At 49.0% G+C, this 17,533-nt stretch overlaps 6 protein-coding genes across 6 annotated transcripts; 3 read left to right on the top strand and 3 right to left on the bottom strand.

The window, feature by feature from the left end:
• Positions 1-114: 114 nt before the first annotated feature.
• On the bottom strand, positions 115-1,442 carry B0J16DRAFT_168921 (uncharacterized protein). The gene is made up of 3 exons (XM_046122370.1): positions 1,329-1,442; positions 498-1,259; positions 115-448 (listed from the first exon to the last, which is right to left on the bottom strand). Exons 2-3 carry the CDS (start codon positions 1,077-1,079, stop codon positions 416-418), a joined length of 615 nt encoding a protein of 204 aa, XP_045979900.1. The 5' UTR covers positions 1,080-1,259; positions 1,329-1,442; the 3' UTR covers positions 115-415.
• An 843-nt stretch (positions 1,443-2,285) lies between these two features.
• Positions 2,286-3,403, bottom strand: B0J16DRAFT_168932 (uncharacterized protein). The gene has a single exon (XM_046122371.1). It carries the CDS (start codon positions 3,152-3,154, stop codon positions 2,558-2,560), a length of 597 nt encoding a protein of 198 aa, XP_045979899.1. The 5' UTR covers positions 3,155-3,403; the 3' UTR covers positions 2,286-2,557.
• Positions 3,404-3,955: 552 nt separating this feature from the next.
• B0J16DRAFT_290641 (FAD binding domain-containing protein) lies at positions 3,956-6,504 on the top strand. The gene is made up of 4 exons (XM_046124263.1): positions 3,956-4,181; positions 4,243-4,311; positions 4,391-4,628; positions 4,690-6,504. Exons 1-4 carry the CDS (start codon positions 4,148-4,150, stop codon positions 6,239-6,241), a joined length of 1,893 nt encoding a protein of 630 aa, XP_045979898.1. The 5' UTR covers positions 3,956-4,147; the 3' UTR covers positions 6,242-6,504.
• A 2,632-nt stretch (positions 6,505-9,136) lies between these two features.
• B0J16DRAFT_346632 (general substrate transporter) lies at positions 9,137-12,239 on the top strand. Its single transcript, XM_046128478.1, has 4 exons — positions 9,137-9,208; positions 9,328-9,644; positions 10,092-10,370; positions 10,425-12,239. The coding sequence occupies exons 2-4, from the start codon at positions 9,529-9,531 to the stop codon at positions 11,764-11,766; spliced, it is 1,737 nt and encodes a 578-aa protein (XP_045979897.1). The 5' UTR covers positions 9,137-9,208; positions 9,328-9,528; the 3' UTR covers positions 11,767-12,239.
• A 563-nt stretch (positions 12,240-12,802) lies between these two features.
• B0J16DRAFT_402708 (uncharacterized protein) lies at positions 12,803-14,568 on the top strand (the record flags this gene model as incomplete). Its single annotated transcript, XM_046132675.1, has 1 exon — positions 12,803-14,568. The coding sequence occupies one exon, from the start codon at positions 12,803-12,805 to the stop codon at positions 14,522-14,524; it is 1,722 nt and encodes a 573-aa protein (XP_045979896.1). The 3' UTR covers positions 14,525-14,568.
• A 1,265-nt stretch (positions 14,569-15,833) lies between these two features.
• On the bottom strand, positions 15,834-17,404 carry B0J16DRAFT_168751 (uncharacterized protein). The gene is made up of 3 exons (XM_046122367.1): positions 16,943-17,404; positions 16,406-16,896; positions 15,834-16,358 (listed from the first exon to the last, which is right to left on the bottom strand). Exons 1-3 carry the CDS (start codon positions 17,202-17,204, stop codon positions 16,005-16,007), a joined length of 1,107 nt encoding a protein of 368 aa, XP_045979895.1. The 5' UTR covers positions 17,205-17,404; the 3' UTR covers positions 15,834-16,004.
• Positions 17,405-17,533: the final 129 nt, after the last annotated feature.

Here is a 17,533-nt window from a genome sequence, read left to right as displayed (position 1 = left end):
TATTGATTGAGCTTTTGGTCTTTTAAAGGTCTTAGTGTTGATATAGCAACATGCCGAGAATGGCCTATTCGAAACACATTACATGACAAGAAGACGGAGGAAGCTTGTTGCGGATTTCTTGTGATCTTGTTATAATTTGTCTGTTTGGGTGGTGTCTTTTGGAGTATGGATAGATGATACCGGCGACGTGAATATGTTGACCTAATCAATATACTGAGTGAACCAGCATCAGTCTGAACCATAGTGGTGGTTATAAGTCCCAAGTTTATTGTTTCTATTACGATGTTGTCTGTAATGAAGGGCATTGAAGTATCTGCAGCCTGTTCCTGTAGTATCTAGCTGGTTTCCGACTTGTATAATAGTCATTAATATATCGTTACTCGTGTATCCTGTAGCCATGTCCTGTTGCTGTCATCTAAGCGTAGTTAATAACCCCCTTGAGAATCCACTGTCGTCAAGTTAGCATTTTCCTTCGGCGTCAATCATGACCAACTTACAAGCTCTCCGTTACCAACTTGACTAGCCACACGCTCAACCTCAACCTCATCCGGCATAATAACCTTTCTCCCATCCTTCTCAACCCACCAAACCTCCTTCCCACCCAAAGTCTTGATCTTCTCCTCCTTCTCCCACGGACTAGCCGGCACAAGATGCGCCTCCACAAACCGTCTCATATTCTCCCTCGCACGATCCTGCCCTCCATCACCCTCATACGCATCCGCGCCAAACTCATTATAATCAGCAGGTTGTTCCCACGGTTTGCGCGGGAGCGCATCAACCGCAGAATTAAGAGGCGCGAGGACGGTGGTGTTGGTGGATAGATCGGAGAGACGTGTGTCGACGGAGGGCTGCATGCGCGCGAAGGAGGAGAAGGAGGTTAGACCGCGGTTGGAGCCTAGGATGTCACCCAGAGCGACGGAGGGTTGGATGGAGGGATTATCGGGGGACATTATGGGGAGATGGCCGTGGAGTGGTGGGAGAGCGGGTTTGGATAGGGGCGCTTGTTCGTTTTCACGGAGAGGGATTTGCGAGGATGTTGTGAGGCTGAAGAGGGCTGTTAAAGCGATGAAGGGTTTCATGATGATGGTGATGATGTAGCATTGAAGTATTGAAAAGACGTCATGGGGGACGTGATGAAGAAATCATGTGGAGGTGGGGCTGATATGTCTCGATTGGGACCAATCAGATAACACGATGTTAAGGAACATCAAGGAAGAAGATCAAGGTTTGGGTCATGTCTGTTTTATATGATATCAAGTCTGATTCACTGGTAGAGGTTCGAATCAGCAGTCTTAACGGATCCATCGGTGTTATAAAAATTATCATACCACATGAAGTAGGGTATAAGTGCTGGTCGCTTGCCAGAGATATATCTTGAACCCAGCATCAGAGTCGCATCATGCAGCTTAGACGTACGTACGCAGGTGCGATGCATGGTTCCTGGAACACAGTACCGTAGGCGTGATACAGTTGAGTCATCGATTGTCGCAAGTAGCAGTTCTACAGTTTGAGGTCTGTTATACTGCTAGCTCGATGTTTGTGTATCTCATCTCATAGTTGAAAATAATCGGGTTTCGACGACGGGAAGAGGCGGCGTCAAACCACATGTTGGGACTTTGCAAATATATGGGAACAGATGTTCGCTTCGCTGAGGATCATATCATCGTTCGAAAAGTCGGTAAAAAGAGGAATCGAATGAGCTGTACGGCAGGGATTGGCGTGAGGGCAAAGTCAGACTATAGATGTACTGTCAGGCACATCGGCCAACATAGAGGTTTATAGCAGCAGCCCTTGCTAATTGATAGAGTATCATTTCCTCTTTTCTGCGAAGACGCATACAGGGCACACTTCTTCATGTTGCCTCGTCTCTCCTCCATTTCTCTGGTATGTGTAAGACTTGGGGCATGAGCGCTATGTAGCACTGAGGATATCATGCCAATGGTCACCGCGTCGCAACTGCAACAGGACAAACTCTGAGGCAAGTTTCGAGTGGGTCGAGACCGGTAGAATCGGGCGTTTCAAGTAGGGTTCTGGCACAAAGTTCCCTTATCTTGGCTGATCAATGACCGAGGAACATACTGGTGAAAGATTGGGTGGGAGACTAGAGGTCACGAGACAATTGATGAGCTGATGTACTCAGTTCATGCCAGGTCTGATGTTAGCATTGGGAGGTGCAAGTATGAGAATCGTGACAATTCTCCAGGAGTTCGATTGTCGAGCGCTCACGTCGGCATCTTGTCAAGCTTCGGCCTTGCTCTAGCACTTAGCAGCAGGGCAGCCTATGGCTTCGTTCTTGCAGAAAAGGGTCGATACTGCATGTTCTGATAATAAATAAAATTGACCTAGACTCAATGTGAACTTTACGCCATGTCTTTCTATCTGTGGAGATCAACGGTCTTCATGCTATGGAGTTGTATTGATCCAGCTCACATTCACGATACATTCACATGTGAAAATCCTGGCTGACTCAGCACCGCCCCCAGATTTCAGTGAGACGGCCGAGGGCCTGGACAAATGGTCAAGGACAAGTGGCGTAGGCTGAATCGATTTTCCGGGGTCAGATGATGCACGTGTAAGAATCCGGGGAAAACTCAAAAGTGTCTCGTCTACGGCAAGAATGAAACCAGGAGGCAAGACTTTCACGTGCTTTTCTTTCGTCGATCTGACAAGACGAATGGCGAGGCTTGCAAAAAGAGTCCAGCTGACCAGATCTGACTGTCACAAGCATCTTGAAAGAATGCACCTTAGTCATGAACGTGGGGAAGATGGCGGCATGCTCAGCGTCATGGAGTGCAAGCACATGAATCGCTGCATATTCAAGAGACAAACATGTGAAAATTGAGGAAACCTGGGACTTTATTATGCATCTGCAGCTGGGAATCTGTTGCTTTAAATCACGTGTGCTCCTTGAAAAGCGTTCTGATTTAACCGTGACGGTCCGGTTACTTGGCCGAGGCGGTCGGTCACAAGTCCGGTTGTGTGGGGATTGGAGAAGGAAGACATGATTGGATACTCTCAGATGTATTCGAGACAAGCAAAAGGCAGTGAATAAGACTCTCACATGCTTGCTATTGCAGTTTGAACAACTGCTGACCGTTAATGATAACAAAACACCACGTGTTGTAACAAGACTCCATGTTGTTATGTTCGACATCGCCCTGTTCCAGGGATTCAGAAACAGGAACAGTGATGCTGCCAAGTCAGGAATTATCCATTAGCTTTCCCCACACATAACCTCATCTCCTCGAGTAGCGGAGACCTCGGCACATTACACGCGAGAGAGGCTGTAGTCGGTGGGTTGCCCGGCCGCCGGGGTTAGAACGAGCGGTGTTTCGGCGTAGCTTACGGCGAGGGAAGCGATGCAAGAGGCAGAGAAGGTCCTCTATTAGTCAATTTAACTGAGATTTCAATACTGAACTCGCCAAGAAGGGAAATAATGCGAATGCCAAAGCCAACACGAAATGTCAACACAATCAATGTCCATCCCCAATCCCCAAATTTGAAGCCCGTAGCGGGGGTGGATACAGGCGGGTGGACGCTAAGTCTCAGTGGGTATCAGAGCCGCTTCCGGGGAGCAATCCTGGCCTGCGTCTGCTGAGAAAATGCCAGCATCTGATTTGCGCCTTTGGTTGTACTCCCCGCAAGTATTTGTCCGCGACAGAAGAAGTCAAGACAATAGAAACCGACTTTATAACAATTCAGAGTGGCAATAAAGTAGATATACCATTATAAAATTAAATAAATAACAATGTGTAGCGGTATTGCGCTTCTTTCTAAGTACCTAAACTTTCTAATGAACCCTAGCTGTTAAACTCAGGTGGCCACGAATTGAATGAGTGAGGTTGGATGCACGCGCTCATCATGGGGATATGGGTATGGGGATGGATGGTTCGACCTCGGCTCCTAAGCCTGGGACCAAGGATCTTGCCCCTCGGCCTTGTGGGCGTCGCATCCAACTAAATAAGACTTGTCCTTGATCCTCTTCTCTTCTTCCTCCGACCTTTTCTTTTTTGGACTTGTTTTCTTAATTGCTCCAAGAACTCTCCATCTCTTTTTTTACAAAGTCTCCATTGGCGTGGGAGTCTAATCTGTCTGTGTCTTTCTTCATATACCCTTCACATTACTCAATACACATACACACGCTACAATGGCTCCTAGAGTGATTGTCGTTGGCGGTGGCCGTAAGTAGACGCTGATGCGCAATGCGCGACCGAAGCATTTGATACTAACTCTCTTCTTCAGTCTCTGGTCTTTCTGCTGCGCACACCATTTACTTGGCTGGCGGTAACGTCATTGTCCTCGACAAGCAGGGTAAGTCTGAATTCTGAGCCCAGCGCATTCGTGCGCCTGGTCTCGGCTGATCGCCGCGTAACTCTACTGACATGCGCAGGCTTCTTCGGTGGAAACTCTACCAAGGCTACTTCCGGTATCAACGGTGCTCTCACAAGAACGCAGGTCGAGACTGGCATTCCCGACAGCGTCAAGCAGTTCTACGATGATACCCTCAAGTCCGCCCGTGACAAGGCCCGTCCCGACCTTATCAAGGTCCTTACCTACAAGTCCGCTGCTGCCGTTGAGTGGCTCCAGGATGAGTTCAACCTCGACCTCACACTAGTTTCTCGTCTCGGGTATGTTAATTCTAATTCGCCATCAACATCGCGTCAAAGACAAGGCTAACAATCGCTACAGTGGTCACTCCCAGCCCCGAACCCACCGAGGTCACGATGCCAAGTTCCCCGGTATGGCCATCACCTACGCCCTGATGCAGCGCCTTGAGGAGCTTGCCGAGAGCGAACCCGGCCGTGTCGAGATCGTCAAGAAGGCTCGCGTCACTGAGCTTAACAAGGAGGGTAACAAGGTTACCGGTGTCAAGTACGAGCTCAACGGCGAGACTGTCTCTGTTGACGGCCCTGTCGTTCTCGCTACCGGTGGTTACGCTGCTGATTTCTCCGACTCTTCTCTGCTCAAGAAGCATCGCCCCGATACCTACGGCCTTGCCACCACTAACGGCACACACGCTACTGGTGATGGTCAGAAGATGGTCATGGCCATCGGCGGTAACGGTATCGACATGGACAAGGTCCAGGTCCACCCCACAGGTCTCGTCGATCCCAAGGACCCCGGCTCCAAGTGGAAGTTCCTCGCTGCTGAGGCTCTCCGTGGTGAGGGTGGTCTCCTGCTCAACGCCGATGGTGACCGATTCTGCGATGAGCTTGGTCACCGTGATTACGTCTCCGGCATGATGTGGGACGAGAAGAAGAAGGACAAGTTCCCCATCCGTCTTATCCTCAACTCCAAGGCCTCCAAGGTCCTTGACTTCCACACCCGCCACTACTCTGGCCGTGGTCTCATGAAGAAGATGACCGGTAAGGAGCTCGCCAAGGAGATTGGCTGCACCCCCGAGCATCTCCAGAAGACCTTCTCTACCTACAACGACATTGCCGATGGCAAGCAGAAGGACCCCTGGGGTAAGAAGTTCTTCCACAACTTGCCTGTCAACGTTGACGATGACTTCCACGTTGCCGTCATGGAGCCCGTTCTCCACTTCACCATGGGTGGTATCGAGATCAACGACAAGGCTCAGGTCCTCAACCAGGAGAAGCAGCCCTTCGAGGGTCTCTACGCCTGTGGTGAGTTGGCTGGTGGTGTCCACGGTGCCAACCGTCTTGGTGGTTCTTCTCTTCTCGGCTGTGTTGTCTACGGCCGTGTTGCTGGTGACACTGCCAGCAACTACCTCTTCCAGAACGCCCTCAAGGGTGGTGTCGGCAGCGCTGCTGAGCGTGTCGGCCAGATCTCTCTGCACCTCGACCCTTCAGTCCCCAACCAGGTGACCGTCTCTTGGGGTGCTCCCGGCGCTGCTCCCTCCGGCTCCGGCCCCTCAAAGGTCGACGAGCACGCCAGCACCGCCGCCGGTCCCAACCCCGTCAAGGAGGACGGTGCCAAGGCTGACAAGCCCAACGACCCCAAGACCTTCAAGGTCCCCGAGAAGGAGTTCACCATGGAGGAGGTCGCCAAGCACAACACCAAGGACAACGTCTGGGTCGTTGTCAAGGGTGTCGTCATGGACCTGAGCAACTGGCTCGACGAGCACCCCGGTGGCGTGCAGGCCATCCTGAACTTCATGGGCCGCGACGCGACTGAGGAGTTCGAGATGTTGCACGACGACGAGGTCATCCCCAAGTACGCGCCCCAGCAGGTCATTGGCCGCGTCAAGGGCCAGGAGGTTACTCTTGAGCCTTAGAGCGGAAAACACTTGATGTAGCGATGGTGACGCGGCAAACAAAGCCGCGATGAAACTTTGTTGTTTTTTGTGCGAGTAACCCTCATGGCCGAAAAAAGGTCTCGTTTTGCAATAAGGCGTCCAGGATTTGTTGTTTGTACTGTATTGATAGGCGGGATGCATGCATATTGTTGCAATCTAGTTTATACAATTTATGAAGAAAGATATATTCTACCTATCTATAATTTCACCCTTCTACGGTGATTGTATTCGTATTAAGTGAGAGTTTGCGGCTTGACGTTGATCAATGGGGTGGCCCTCTGGGCGTCAGAAGAAATGACCTCTAAAAGCATAAGGAACGAAATAGCTTAGTTATTTTATGCCAGTTTAGACACGCTCTTAGGTTGTTTTATTTTGGCAACCTAAGCCTTAGAGGACAATTCTTCTGTTACCCACTTGGTGGCTTAGGGATAGCACATGTATCACGATGGTTCTTTTGCGACTGGACTTTTTGTAACTGTGCCTGACGATCAAATTGTTAGTAGTTTTGTTACACTACCACGCGGCCCTGAGAAAACGTTGCATTGATCAAGTATCTGTGTTGTAAACGCGGGTGAAGCGTTGCTATTGACGAGTTGCAATGATAACTTTGTGTGTGATGATGATGCTATGTCCCAACCCGATGGCAGTGACATAGGATTGGCGATCTTTGCTACCCTCACACGCTGAACACAGCCATCTAGATTGATTAATGAAACAATTCACTTGTACAAACTCAGCTATTCAACCTCTATGTTTAGATGAAGACTGATAATGAAAGTTCCGTACTGTAGTTTGATGGTTGAACTCTAGGGTATATTCACAGCTCAGTTCAGTCTAGCTTCACATCCGTCTACCCGAGCAGCCACAATACATGCGTGAAAAGTAAAGTCTGACAGCCGTGTATGATCCACGTGAAGATGACTGCTGGCTGAGATGATCAGCGCGGCATTTCTCACTTCTTTCTTCTGCCAAGGGATTGTTCGGCCTTATGGTCCATCCTTGTTCCCCGTAGTTTTGCTGCACCCCGCAAAAGAAACTCCGAGCACGTGTTAGAGCTTGACTGTACCTGAATAGCTTCAGACAAGTGTGAAAATGACATAAACATGCTTCTTTGAGTGAGATCATGAGACAGTTAGGTCTTATATGACTGTTTCTAATTTGTTATGGCGTACCTCTATTGAATCTAGAACATTCGTTCCTATCGAAAGAAATACCTCGGTCAAGTAGTATTTCATCCGATCCTTAGTTGGATGGGCAAAGAGCTTGCAAGCTTCCCAATTGGGACACATTCTTCTGTAGCATTTGATGTAGAGTGACCAACAAGCCACAAAACACGGCATCTCAAGACTAAACGCCGCCAAGCAAAGACGCGTCGCATGACCTTAAAAGTCCTTGGACGATGTCAAATATCAGATTGATGGATATTCGCGGCCTTTAATTGACTGATGATGACTTTGAAGAGAAAAAAGATCTGCCGCTGCTGTTTCGGCTTCCGAACTGACAGGAGCGGCTGAACCCGCGAAATGGGCTTTTGGCTGCTGTCGATCAATCAGGCCATTTTTCTAAAGCTCGCAAAAGCCAATTTAACGTCTGTCAAAGAAAACGTAATAAAATTCGCTTCTTTATCCTCTGAGACGCTTTATAACGAGAGAGGGCTTAAATTTAATGCCATTTCTGATCATCAGGAACTTTTTCTCCTCAGGAAGATGCCGTTTTGTCTTGTCATATTCATGCTACCCACAAGGGTTCGTCTTGGACGCTCTCACAATCCAAGTACCGGTACCGAGACTAGACCCTTGCTGGGGTTGAGTTTGCTTGTCTGGGGGAGAAACTGGAGACTGTGCAGACTGTGTCCAGTCGCACGTACCAAAGGGGTACTTGTGCTATGATCTGATGGCAGGGAGAAACTTGGGTCTACAGTAAAAGATGGGTTTCCGTTGGAAGGGTGCTAGGCCGGGGTAAGCGCTGCATGGCGGAGGCACCGTTGCGTCTTGGAGGGCTGGGTGCGACGTACAGTGTTCTGACTGTGCTGAGTAGTTCATCTGGAGTTGATGCGAATACTCTGTAATATCATCACCATCTCTAGATATCAAGGCCGACTACATTAGTACATAGTAGCATCCATCAACGGGTCTTACCTTGGACTAGACTCTTCCCAGGCTGAACACTAAGAGTAACGAAACGATATCAATTCCGACTTGGCGGAATGCTACCTCTTCCCTGTTATACGGGTTACCATTCATGTCACCCTCGAAGCAACCGTCTCTCCCGCTTTCTGGCTATCCAATGCAGCTAACAAAAAAGTGACGCTCAACCGAGTACGAAAATGAAACTATGGCTTGAACAAGCTCAAAAAGCTGAACGTTGGTGCTGCTTTGACTTGACCTGACATCCATGACCTGAATCCGCTAGGGGACAAGGACCGTGTCTGGGTGACTCAGTTTCAGATTCGTGGCGCCCAGACAGTCGAGGTCTCCCCGTCGGAGTTCTGCAAGGAGACGCGTGCGTGATGCTGTGCTATGTGAAAATTGAAATAAAATGTCCTGGGAGATTTGGTGTTGTGTAATGCTACAATCAAAATGTAAAATGGAGTTTCTGGGGATCCTAATGTTGTATCGTCAACTTCAGAAGAGGGACGCACTGTGACTCGCTTAGCTCAGCCAGTCTACGCTCTTTCTAGAGCAGAGAATCCACTGGCATGGCTTGACGAGGTTCCAGTGGCTGCAGGGCAGGAGGCTAATGATTTGACTTGATCAGGAAGGGACTAGTTGGCCCCCAGAACGATGATCCCTTCCAATCTGGCCTTCTTCGTCTGGAGACGGAACACTTTCCATTGCATTCATGCCTGCCCCTCTCTGTCTCTCTTCCCCAGGACATGGACCTTTTTTTGCAGCTGAAATTAGAAGACAAAGTTACGCATTTGTTTTGCACGACCATCAGCTCATGGTATGTACATCCTCATCAAGAAACGCTACCATCTTGGACATTTCTTTCTACTCCATGTACCACGTGCTATCCCTTCTCCTTTCCAAGACTAGCCAAGCATTGACTCTAACCATACCAAGTACCCAGTACCCAGTGCGAGGATTCTAGTGCTTAAACAACGACCAGTGGCCATCCGCCTTCCAATATTACCCACACGGAATCGCCCAATGTCCCCCCGTTGATCTCTCAACCCCTTCAACCTCCACCAAAGTCTCGCCGACCCGGAGCCTTTCGCTCTCGACATCGCTGAACCCTGGATTGACGACTTCAACACCGACACCATGGCCATTGCCATGGGCTGGCAGAAACCCGACAATGTCGCGGGCTCGTCGGCGCCGGCTATTATGGTCGGTCTCTTCGTTGCCTCTGGCGGGTTGCTGTTCGGCTACGATACTGGGTAAGACATACCACCGATTCCTTGAACCCTTTGATGTGCTTGGATGCTGGGATGGGGCGTGCATGGCGGTTGGAACACGTACGGCGACATCGAAAACTCCGGCAAGACAACGAGAGACGGATTATGGGACTTTCTTTGACGTTATCGACGATATTCACGATTGACTTTTCGACGATGCGACGATCGCGGCGAACCTCGTGTGACTGGGATGACGACGACTCCATCACCACATTACGACCCCGAAAGAATGTCAAGCGATACTGTCATGAGGAAATGTTGGAAATAATTATTTGATGCCGATATTCGAAATGAGACCGACTCATTCGCAAACCCGTTACCACAAACCGACCAGCCGCATCATCAACCGCCGTCGCTTGCCCTCGACCATGCTATTTCATCGCGTCACATCATTTTTCAGTCTCAAATACTAACCACTTATCTTCACAGAGCCATTAACGGCATCCTTGCTATGACAGAGTTCAAGGAGCAGTTCGGAAAACATACAAATTGCGTCGATGAGAAAGGCGCCATCGACATTTGCACAAAAGACTCATCCATCATTGTCGCCATTCTAAGTGCTGGCACTGCCTTTGGTGCTTTACTTGCAGCACCTACTGGTGACTCCCTAGGTCGCCGCAAGACTCTTCTTCTGGCCGTCGCCATTTTCTGCATTGGTGCCATCTTCCAAGTTGCCGCTAACAATATTGATTTGTTGCTGGTTGGAAGGTTAGTTCCCACTTAAACTGACTCGGGCAGGATCATATCATTAACAGTCTACAGATTCTTTGCTGGTGTTGGTGTCGGCCTCATCTCCGTTCTCGTTCCGTTGTATCAGTCTGAAATGGCTCCCAAATGGATACGAGGTACACTTGTCTGCGCATATCAATTATCAATCACCTTTGGCCTTCTCTCCGCCTCTATTGTCAACATCCTCGCCTCCAAACTCAGCAACTCATCTGCATACCGCATCCCTCTTGGCCTTCAGATTGTACCAGCAATCATTCTAACCGGCGGTCTGCTGTTATTGCCGGAAACACCCCGCTTTCTTGTTAAGAAGGGCTTACACGAAGAAGCCGGCCTGTCACTCAGTCGACTACGACGACTAGACATTACACATCCAGCGCTCGTCGATGAGTTGCAAGAGATGATTGCAAATCATCAATACGAATTATCATTAGGACCCGACAGTTATAAGGACTTATTTATTGGCTCACCACATCTTGGTCGACGAACATTTACTGGCTGCGGATTACAAATGCTTCAACAACTTACCGGTATCAACTTTATAATGTATTACAGCACAACATTCTTCGACGGCGCTGGCGTTGAAAGCCCTTACACGAAATCGCTCATCATCAACATCATAAATGTTGTATCAACTGTACCAGGCCTATTGGTTATCGAGCGCTGGGGTCGACGAAGGTTATTGATGATCGGAGCCCTTGGCATGGCTGGTTGCCAACTCCTTATGGCATCATTCGACACTGCAACCGGACAGAATTTTGAGAAAGCATCTCAAACCATCCTCATCACATTTTGTGCTATCAACATTTTCTTTTTCGCTGCGTCCTGGGGTCCCGTTGTGTGGGTTGTCACCTCTGAGATCTATCCTCTCAAAGTGCGAGCAAAGGCTATGTCTGTTTCAACAGCATCCAACTGGCTTCTCAACTTTGGTATTGGTTACAGCGCGCCTTACTTGGTTGGCACAGGACCAGGGAACGCATCTTTTGGACCAAAGATCTTCTTTATCTGGGGTGCCTTTTGTATTCTGGCCGTTTTCTTTGTGTGGTGCAATGTGTATGAGACAAGCAAGATCAGCCTGGAACAGATCGACGAGATGTACGAACGTGTGAACCATGCATGGAACAGTAAATCATTTGAACCAAGCTGGAGCTTCCAGCAGATGCTCAATGATGGCTGGTCACCGAGTGCTCAACCTCCCGCTGGCCACGAACTACAAACGACATCAACTGCATCGAGCGCAGACACAACCCTGGGTGACGGTGACACATCTTCAATCACCGTGAACCACAACAGTAATAACAGTTCATCGTCTAATAACAACAATGACCAGAACAAAGGCCCGCCAGTGTCCCTGGCCAATGTTGACTTCAGCTATTAGGCTCCTGGTCGTCGATATGTTTGTTTGTCTATATTGCGTGTCCTTTACCCTCAACGTCACATAGGGAATCAGCGATGGAGTTTACGACGAAGCGGAGTTTGTGGGGTTTACGCGTTAATGTGGTTTTATTACAATGATTTCTTTGTTTGTTCACCCACATGGGTCAAATCACCCCCTGCTTGGGGTCATGGACTGTCGGTACCGGGGATTTGGGTAGGATACCAACTTGGCTCTTGGATTTTATATCATGGTTTATCATTCTTTCAGGGAGTCAAGTGCTTTTTTACGTCTTTGATGAATGGATGCCCGGATACCCTGTGGGCAGCGGCTAATTGTCGAGCGAAGCGAGGTGAAGGCGCATTGCCATGGACTTTTTCTTGGGTTGAGTTACAGAAAGGATAGTGCATCAATCTGAATTACCTTTCGGCTTCCAATACAGCGCGCATTGTTCGTGGTGAACTCTAACATCGTTGGGGTACATGTCAAATGTTATTGTGTTCGTGCTTAAAGACTAATGGCTGACAGGTTACAGGGCTGTTGAGGACATTATCACTGACAGATCTATGGCTTTGTTCCCCTGACGGCGCTCTTGATCATCTTCAGAACAACGATCAAGGTTGCTGTTCAGTCCAGTGTACATGGGAGTGCCTTTGCAGTTTAAAGGTCTTCCGTCCTGATGCTGCTAACTGTACTTACTTTCTGACTTTACGCACCTTTCATCTTGACAACGACTATTCGTCGAAGTCTTCTGCTAACTTTGCACACGCAACGACTATTTTTCAATGTTTTCTGTGGCTGAGCTCATATATCAACTTATACTTTCGCGAGAGGGAGTATCATATCCAGATCTTCCCGTCTTGGGGATACTGCGGAGTTTACTCTCTCATCTGCGACAACTAACCGACGGCGACATCGGCACTAACACCGGTCCCAACAAACACCAACTTCGGCACTGACACGGACAGATACCCACCGGCACTGGCATCGGCATTGACATTCACAGACACCGACACTGGCACTGCCATCGACATCCAGCATGCCTACAGACCCAATCGACCTGGTCCACCCAGAACTCTTGGACCTAGTCTTCCGCTTCGAACTTCTCCCCCCTGAACAAAACCAGACGGAATCTGCCCTTGCAACATCCATCTTCTTAGCCCTTCAACAAGCTGATCCCGTCATGCAGGCCTTTCTAGTCAGCCGAATCATCCCAGAAGAGGAGTTGGCAGCAGAGCGACTGCGCGCCCCTGAAGTCCAAGATATCAGCCATCGGGTTGTACTTGACCATGAAGAACGAAAGGCCGCTTTCCGTTTCCCCCCTAACGAACGTCTCCCTCCAACCAATGGTGAGGAATGTCTTATATGTTCTGAGGATGCTCGCGTCCGGGTTCCTTGCGGCTGCAACTACTGCCTCTCTTGCTTTCGCGAAGCCATCAAGATCGGTCTTCGCTCCCAGGAAGAATTCCCTCCTAAATGCTGTGTACCATTCGACGAAGCAGCAGTTCGACTTGCTCGCTCTGCTCCCCTAGTCCATCTATTCCGACAGATGGATGAGGAACATAAAGCACCGGTCCACGATCGACTATACTGTCACGACGGCAACTGCGCAGCTTTCATCCCCCCTGACCAAAACGGTCGTTGTCTTCTCTGCCATACAGAGACATGCCCTGACTGCGGTGGAGAAGGACACCCTGATCGTCCTTGTGCAGCAGGTGATGCAGAGGAAGATGTCTGGGCTACCATGGACCAGAACCGATCTGTTAACTGCCCCGGATGCGGTAGAATGATCGCTCTCGCGGAGGCGTGTAACCACATGACTTGTCCTTGCGGCTCGCAGTTCTGCTTTCTGTGTGGAGAAAGATGGCATACTTGCCTCTGTCCCCTATACGGCCACTATGATCAGATGGTACCCATGCGTCACCGTCCTGGAATCAAACCACCTCAATTCCGCCGACGTCCACAAGTTCCGACGGCAATCCACGATCGTCACCAAATCCCACATCTGCGTCCCGTCCCTGGTGAGGAGGATAGAGCCCCTCAGCGAAACGCAGTTCAACGAGTTATTCGAGACCTACGTCTACCTCAACAGACAGATGCGGAACTTGAGCGACGTCGCGATGAACGTCGTCGCCGTGAAAACTTGATGATGCAAAACGACCGCGAGCATCACGGGCTCCAGAGAGATGCACCACGACGACCGGTACCTTTTGACCCTCCCATGCCAGTAGATGGGCTTGGGTTTCTTCCTGGTGATGGGTGGATGGATGCTATGGATGACATTGGTCCTCTCGAGGCTCTAGACCTTGGCTTTCTTCCAGTAGACTTCTGGGAACCACATTTTAATCGTCAATGGAACGAGCGTCCTGGACAAAACCAGCGTCCTCAAGCACCACGACAAGAGCCAGCTGCGCCTCGCCGCAATGCTCCTGCACTTCAACGTGATGTTGGTGAAGCAGTACGACGAGTAGAACGACGAGTACAAGAAGCAGAACGAGCGCTTCGACAAGCGGGACCAGTTCAACGGGCACAACGAGGTCAGCGAATGGCTCAAGGGCTCATGATGCCGGCAATGCCACGAATGCCCGAAATGCCACGAATGCCTGAGATGCCTCAAATGCCGGCAATGTCAATTCAAAATGTTCGTCACCATGGCCAGAACCCTGGGCCCAACCCTAACAACAACGCTCAACGTGATCAGCCCCGATTTCATCAGCCCCGATTCCATGGAATCAGGCATCGTGACCGTGGAGAACATTAGTGACTATAACTAACTTTGTACAGACGCGAATCATCAGATCGGCGATGAAATCAATACAGAGTCAGCGACCTTTCGACATATCGATGTAAGCATACGGCGAACGGACGAGAACAGGCGAGAATTGGAACGCACTGTTGAGCATTTACTACAGCCTTTACAGCATTCAGCGGAACGCAGTCTTGAGACCTTACAGCTATTTACGAGTCGCCGTCGTCACAGCCTTCGTTAACACCATCAATATTGAGCACGCAATGATACTTTTCTTATTCTCGCGGATCGCCTTGGCTATAGTATATACCCCGAATCACATTGCATTTATTTCCTAGCGTTATGTTTTGCTTTTTTGGCCAGAGCAGATGGAATCGCGAAGAGTTCCCTTCGCACCCCCCTGGACGATTGCGTTATTGTTATGTTCTTGGCCTCCTATACCCTTGGATTGACATTGTGGTTTGCTTTGCAGAAAGAGATGAGGAGAGATTGCTCCCTATAGATATACTTAGGATACGAAGATATGAATTGAGAACTTTTGCGATACTTTAATTTGCCTAACTAAATGTCTGCGATTGAACCAGAGTGAGCTCTCACAAATAAGCTCTCCTTAAGTGAGTGGTAGGGACTTTACAGAAATCTTGAAGACTGACCTGTTAAGATAGAGACAAAATTAAGAAGCTGCGGAATGACATCGTTTGCGATACCTTTTCTCTATCTAAATATCCGTGCTCAACCTGAAATGAGCTCTCCTGAAGTGGTTTACTCTGTAGAGACTTGAAGAAGACTGTCACCTGTCATATAGTTGCGATTGTGGAGCTATACATAGAACTCTTGCGATACGTTTTATTTGTCTGTCTACATGCCCGCGATCATCCTGAATAAACACTCTTCAAGAAAAGCGATTGTGAAGGTAACAATAGCTATCTCCAGTCCCTCTGAGATCCCGCACACTTTGCTCCCAGCATCCATGAGGTCGTCTCTCGCTGTCGAATTGATCCACCGTTGTCTCGCGCTCTACGAGGCCAGCTGGAATCATGTTCCTGCGGTCATTTTTCGCATCATCGCAGTAGATGATGTGGACGCGATATGGGGATTCGCAAATTGGCGAATTGCATTCGAACTTTGTGATTTCACACATTGTGTCTAGATGAGTTGTTGTTATAAGTGAAGATTGGTAATAAGACTTACTGTTCTCTGTGATGTGGAATAATTGTTACGAGTCTGTTGAAGGCAGCGTCAGAAGTATTTAACCTTGGTCTCTTACTCTCCCTGTTCGACTTTGTGGTCATTCAGAGAACCTGCTTGCCATGTTCAACACTCTTCAATCACACGTTGACAGAATCGCTGAAGAACACAAAGCAAGGTCAATAAAGAGCAAAATATCTTTGTACAGACAAACGAACAAGAAGCATGTTACAAGACAAAGGATTCATCATATACAAAGAACAGCACCCCGGTAACACCATGTCATTTCCTTAACATAAACTCGTTAATTCTTCGCCTTTCCGAGCCTCTTGATCTCCGCCACAACGGCATCAGTAACTTCCTTCGTTGTCGCATTACCGCCAAGATCCTGGGTTAGTACCCCAGAAGCAGTCACATTCTCGACACACTCCATAAGCTTATTTGAAGCATCCTCTTCACCCAGCCAAGCAAGCATCTCAGCTGCTGTCCAGAATGTAGCGACGGGGTTAGCGACACCCTTGCCGGTGATGTCAAATGCTGAGCCATGGATGGGCTCAAACATCGATGGGTTCTCACGGCTGGGGTCCAGGTTGCTTGTTGGCGCGATGCCAATTGATCCAGCGAGGGCTGCTGCTAGATCGGAGAGAATATCCGCGTGCTGTGACGGTTAGTATGTATTGAAATAGGAATGAGGAATTGACTTACCAAATTGGTTGCGACAATGGTATCAATACTCTCAGGCTTGAGAACCATCTTCGTAGTCATAGCATCGACCAACATCTTCTCCACCGTAACATCAGGAAAGTCCTTCGCAACTTCAGCAGCAACCTCATCCCAAAGCACCATTCCATTTCGCTGCGCATTGCTCTTTGTAACGACAGTCAAATGCTTTCTGGGCCTCTTCTGCGCAACCTCAAATGAGAAGCGGATGAGTCTGTTCACGGCGTGTCGGGTAAAGATGGACACTTCTGTAGCGACTTCCCATGGGCGACCACGGTGTGAGCGACCGCCTTGTCCGGCGTATTCACCTTCGCTGTTCTCGCGGATGATCACCCAATCTAGATCTCCTGTCTTGCAATTGCGCAGGGGAGATTGAGTACCGCGCATGATCCGTGTTGGACGGACGTTGGCGTATTGTTGGAAGGGCTGGCAGATAGCCAGGCGGAGACCCCAGAGAGAGATGTGATCAGGGACATCTATAACCAATAAGTGAACGTTCAATCCATGAATGGGATTACTTACCAGGAGCTCCTACGGCGCCAAAGAGGATAGCATCATGCTTCTTCAGCTGGTCGAGGCCACCATCGGGAATGTACTTTCCCGTCTTCTTGTAAGTATCTGAGCTCCAATCATAGTGTGTGAAGTCAAGACTGAAAGATTGAAGAGTGTCGGCCAAAGCATTCAACGCCTCGACACCAGCGGATATGACCTCTGGGCCAATGCCATCAGCTGGGATGGAGGCGATGCTGTAGGACTTCTTGTCGATGACTGCTGACGGAGACATGATGTGATATATGGTGACTCAATTGATGAATGAATTGAACAGAGTAAATGAGACTTCCTTGAGCATTAATATCTATATATCTGAACCTGCTTGAAGGTGCATTTATATAACTCTTGTTAGTTGATGTGGAGTAATTGAAGCGGACGTTTTTTTGTCCGCCGTAACATCATCCAAGATCCGACTAGCGATAAAATGTCGCTGGCTCAAGTCCGCTAGGGTTGACGGTTTTCCGTGGTTAGTGGCTGACACGATGCGGGGGAATCCACAATATCCGTCCGTGGTAGAACCTGTATAAGTCGGTTGCAACGAGATAAAATGTCATTGTGCCC

Source organism: Fusarium flagelliforme, assembly GCF_020744385.1.
Source record: "Fusarium flagelliforme strain FIESC 12 MPI-CAGE-AA-0113 chromosome Unknown B0J16scaffold_6, whole genome shotgun sequence".
NCBI classification, from domain to species: Eukaryota; Fungi; Ascomycota; class Sordariomycetes; order Hypocreales; family Nectriaceae; genus Fusarium; species Fusarium flagelliforme.
The sequence above is the reverse complement of the archived record's forward strand: the minus strand, read 5'-3'. Positions and strand labels throughout refer to the sequence as shown.

What these genes read in the sequence shown, in the direction of transcription:
- B0J16DRAFT_168921 (XM_046122370.1), bottom strand. Translation starts at nt 1,079, where the DNA reads ATGAAACCCTTCATCGCTTTAACAGCCCTCTTCAGCCTCACAACATCC. An exon ending in AAGTTGGTAACGGAGAGCTT is followed by an intron (nt 449 to 497) that starts GTAAGTTGGTCA and finishes ACTTGACGACAG; the next exon opens with TGGATTCTCAAGGGGGTTAT.
- B0J16DRAFT_168932 (XM_046122371.1), bottom strand. Translation starts at nt 3,154, where the DNA reads ATGTCGAACATAACAACATGGAGTCTTGTTACAACACGTGGTGTTTTG.
- B0J16DRAFT_290641 (XM_046124263.1), top strand. Translation starts at nt 4,148, where the DNA reads ATGGCTCCTAGAGTGATTGTCGTTGGCGGTGGCC. An exon ending in GATTGTCGTTGGCGGTGGCC is followed by an intron (nt 4,182 to 4,242) that starts GTAAGTAGACGC and finishes TCTCTTCTTCAG; the next exon opens with TCTCTGGTCTTTCTGCTGCG. An exon ending in ACACTAGTTTCTCGTCTCGG is followed by an intron (nt 4,629 to 4,689) that starts GTATGTTAATTC and finishes CAATCGCTACAG; the next exon opens with TGGTCACTCCCAGCCCCGAA.
- B0J16DRAFT_346632 (XM_046128478.1), top strand. Translation starts at nt 9,529, where the DNA reads ATGGCCATTGCCATGGGCTGGCAGAAACCCGACAATGTCGCGGGCTCG. An exon ending in CTGTTCGGCTACGATACTGG is followed by an intron (nt 9,645 to 10,091) that starts GTAAGACATACC and finishes TTATCTTCACAG; the next exon opens with AGCCATTAACGGCATCCTTG. An exon ending in GATTTGTTGCTGGTTGGAAG is followed by an intron (nt 10,371 to 10,424) that starts GTTAGTTCCCAC and finishes AACAGTCTACAG; the next exon opens with ATTCTTTGCTGGTGTTGGTG.
- B0J16DRAFT_168751 (XM_046122367.1), bottom strand. Translation starts at nt 17,204, where the DNA reads ATGTCTCCGTCAGCAGTCATCGACAAGAAGTCCTACAGCATCGCCTCC. An exon ending in TGGCGCCGTAGGAGCTCCTG is followed by an intron (nt 16,897 to 16,942) that starts GTAAGTAATCCC and finishes TATTGGTTATAG; the next exon opens with ATGTCCCTGATCACATCTCT. An exon ending in CCATTGTCGCAACCAATTTG is followed by an intron (nt 16,359 to 16,405) that starts GTAAGTCAATTC and finishes TAACCGTCACAG; the next exon opens with CACGCGGATATTCTCTCCGA.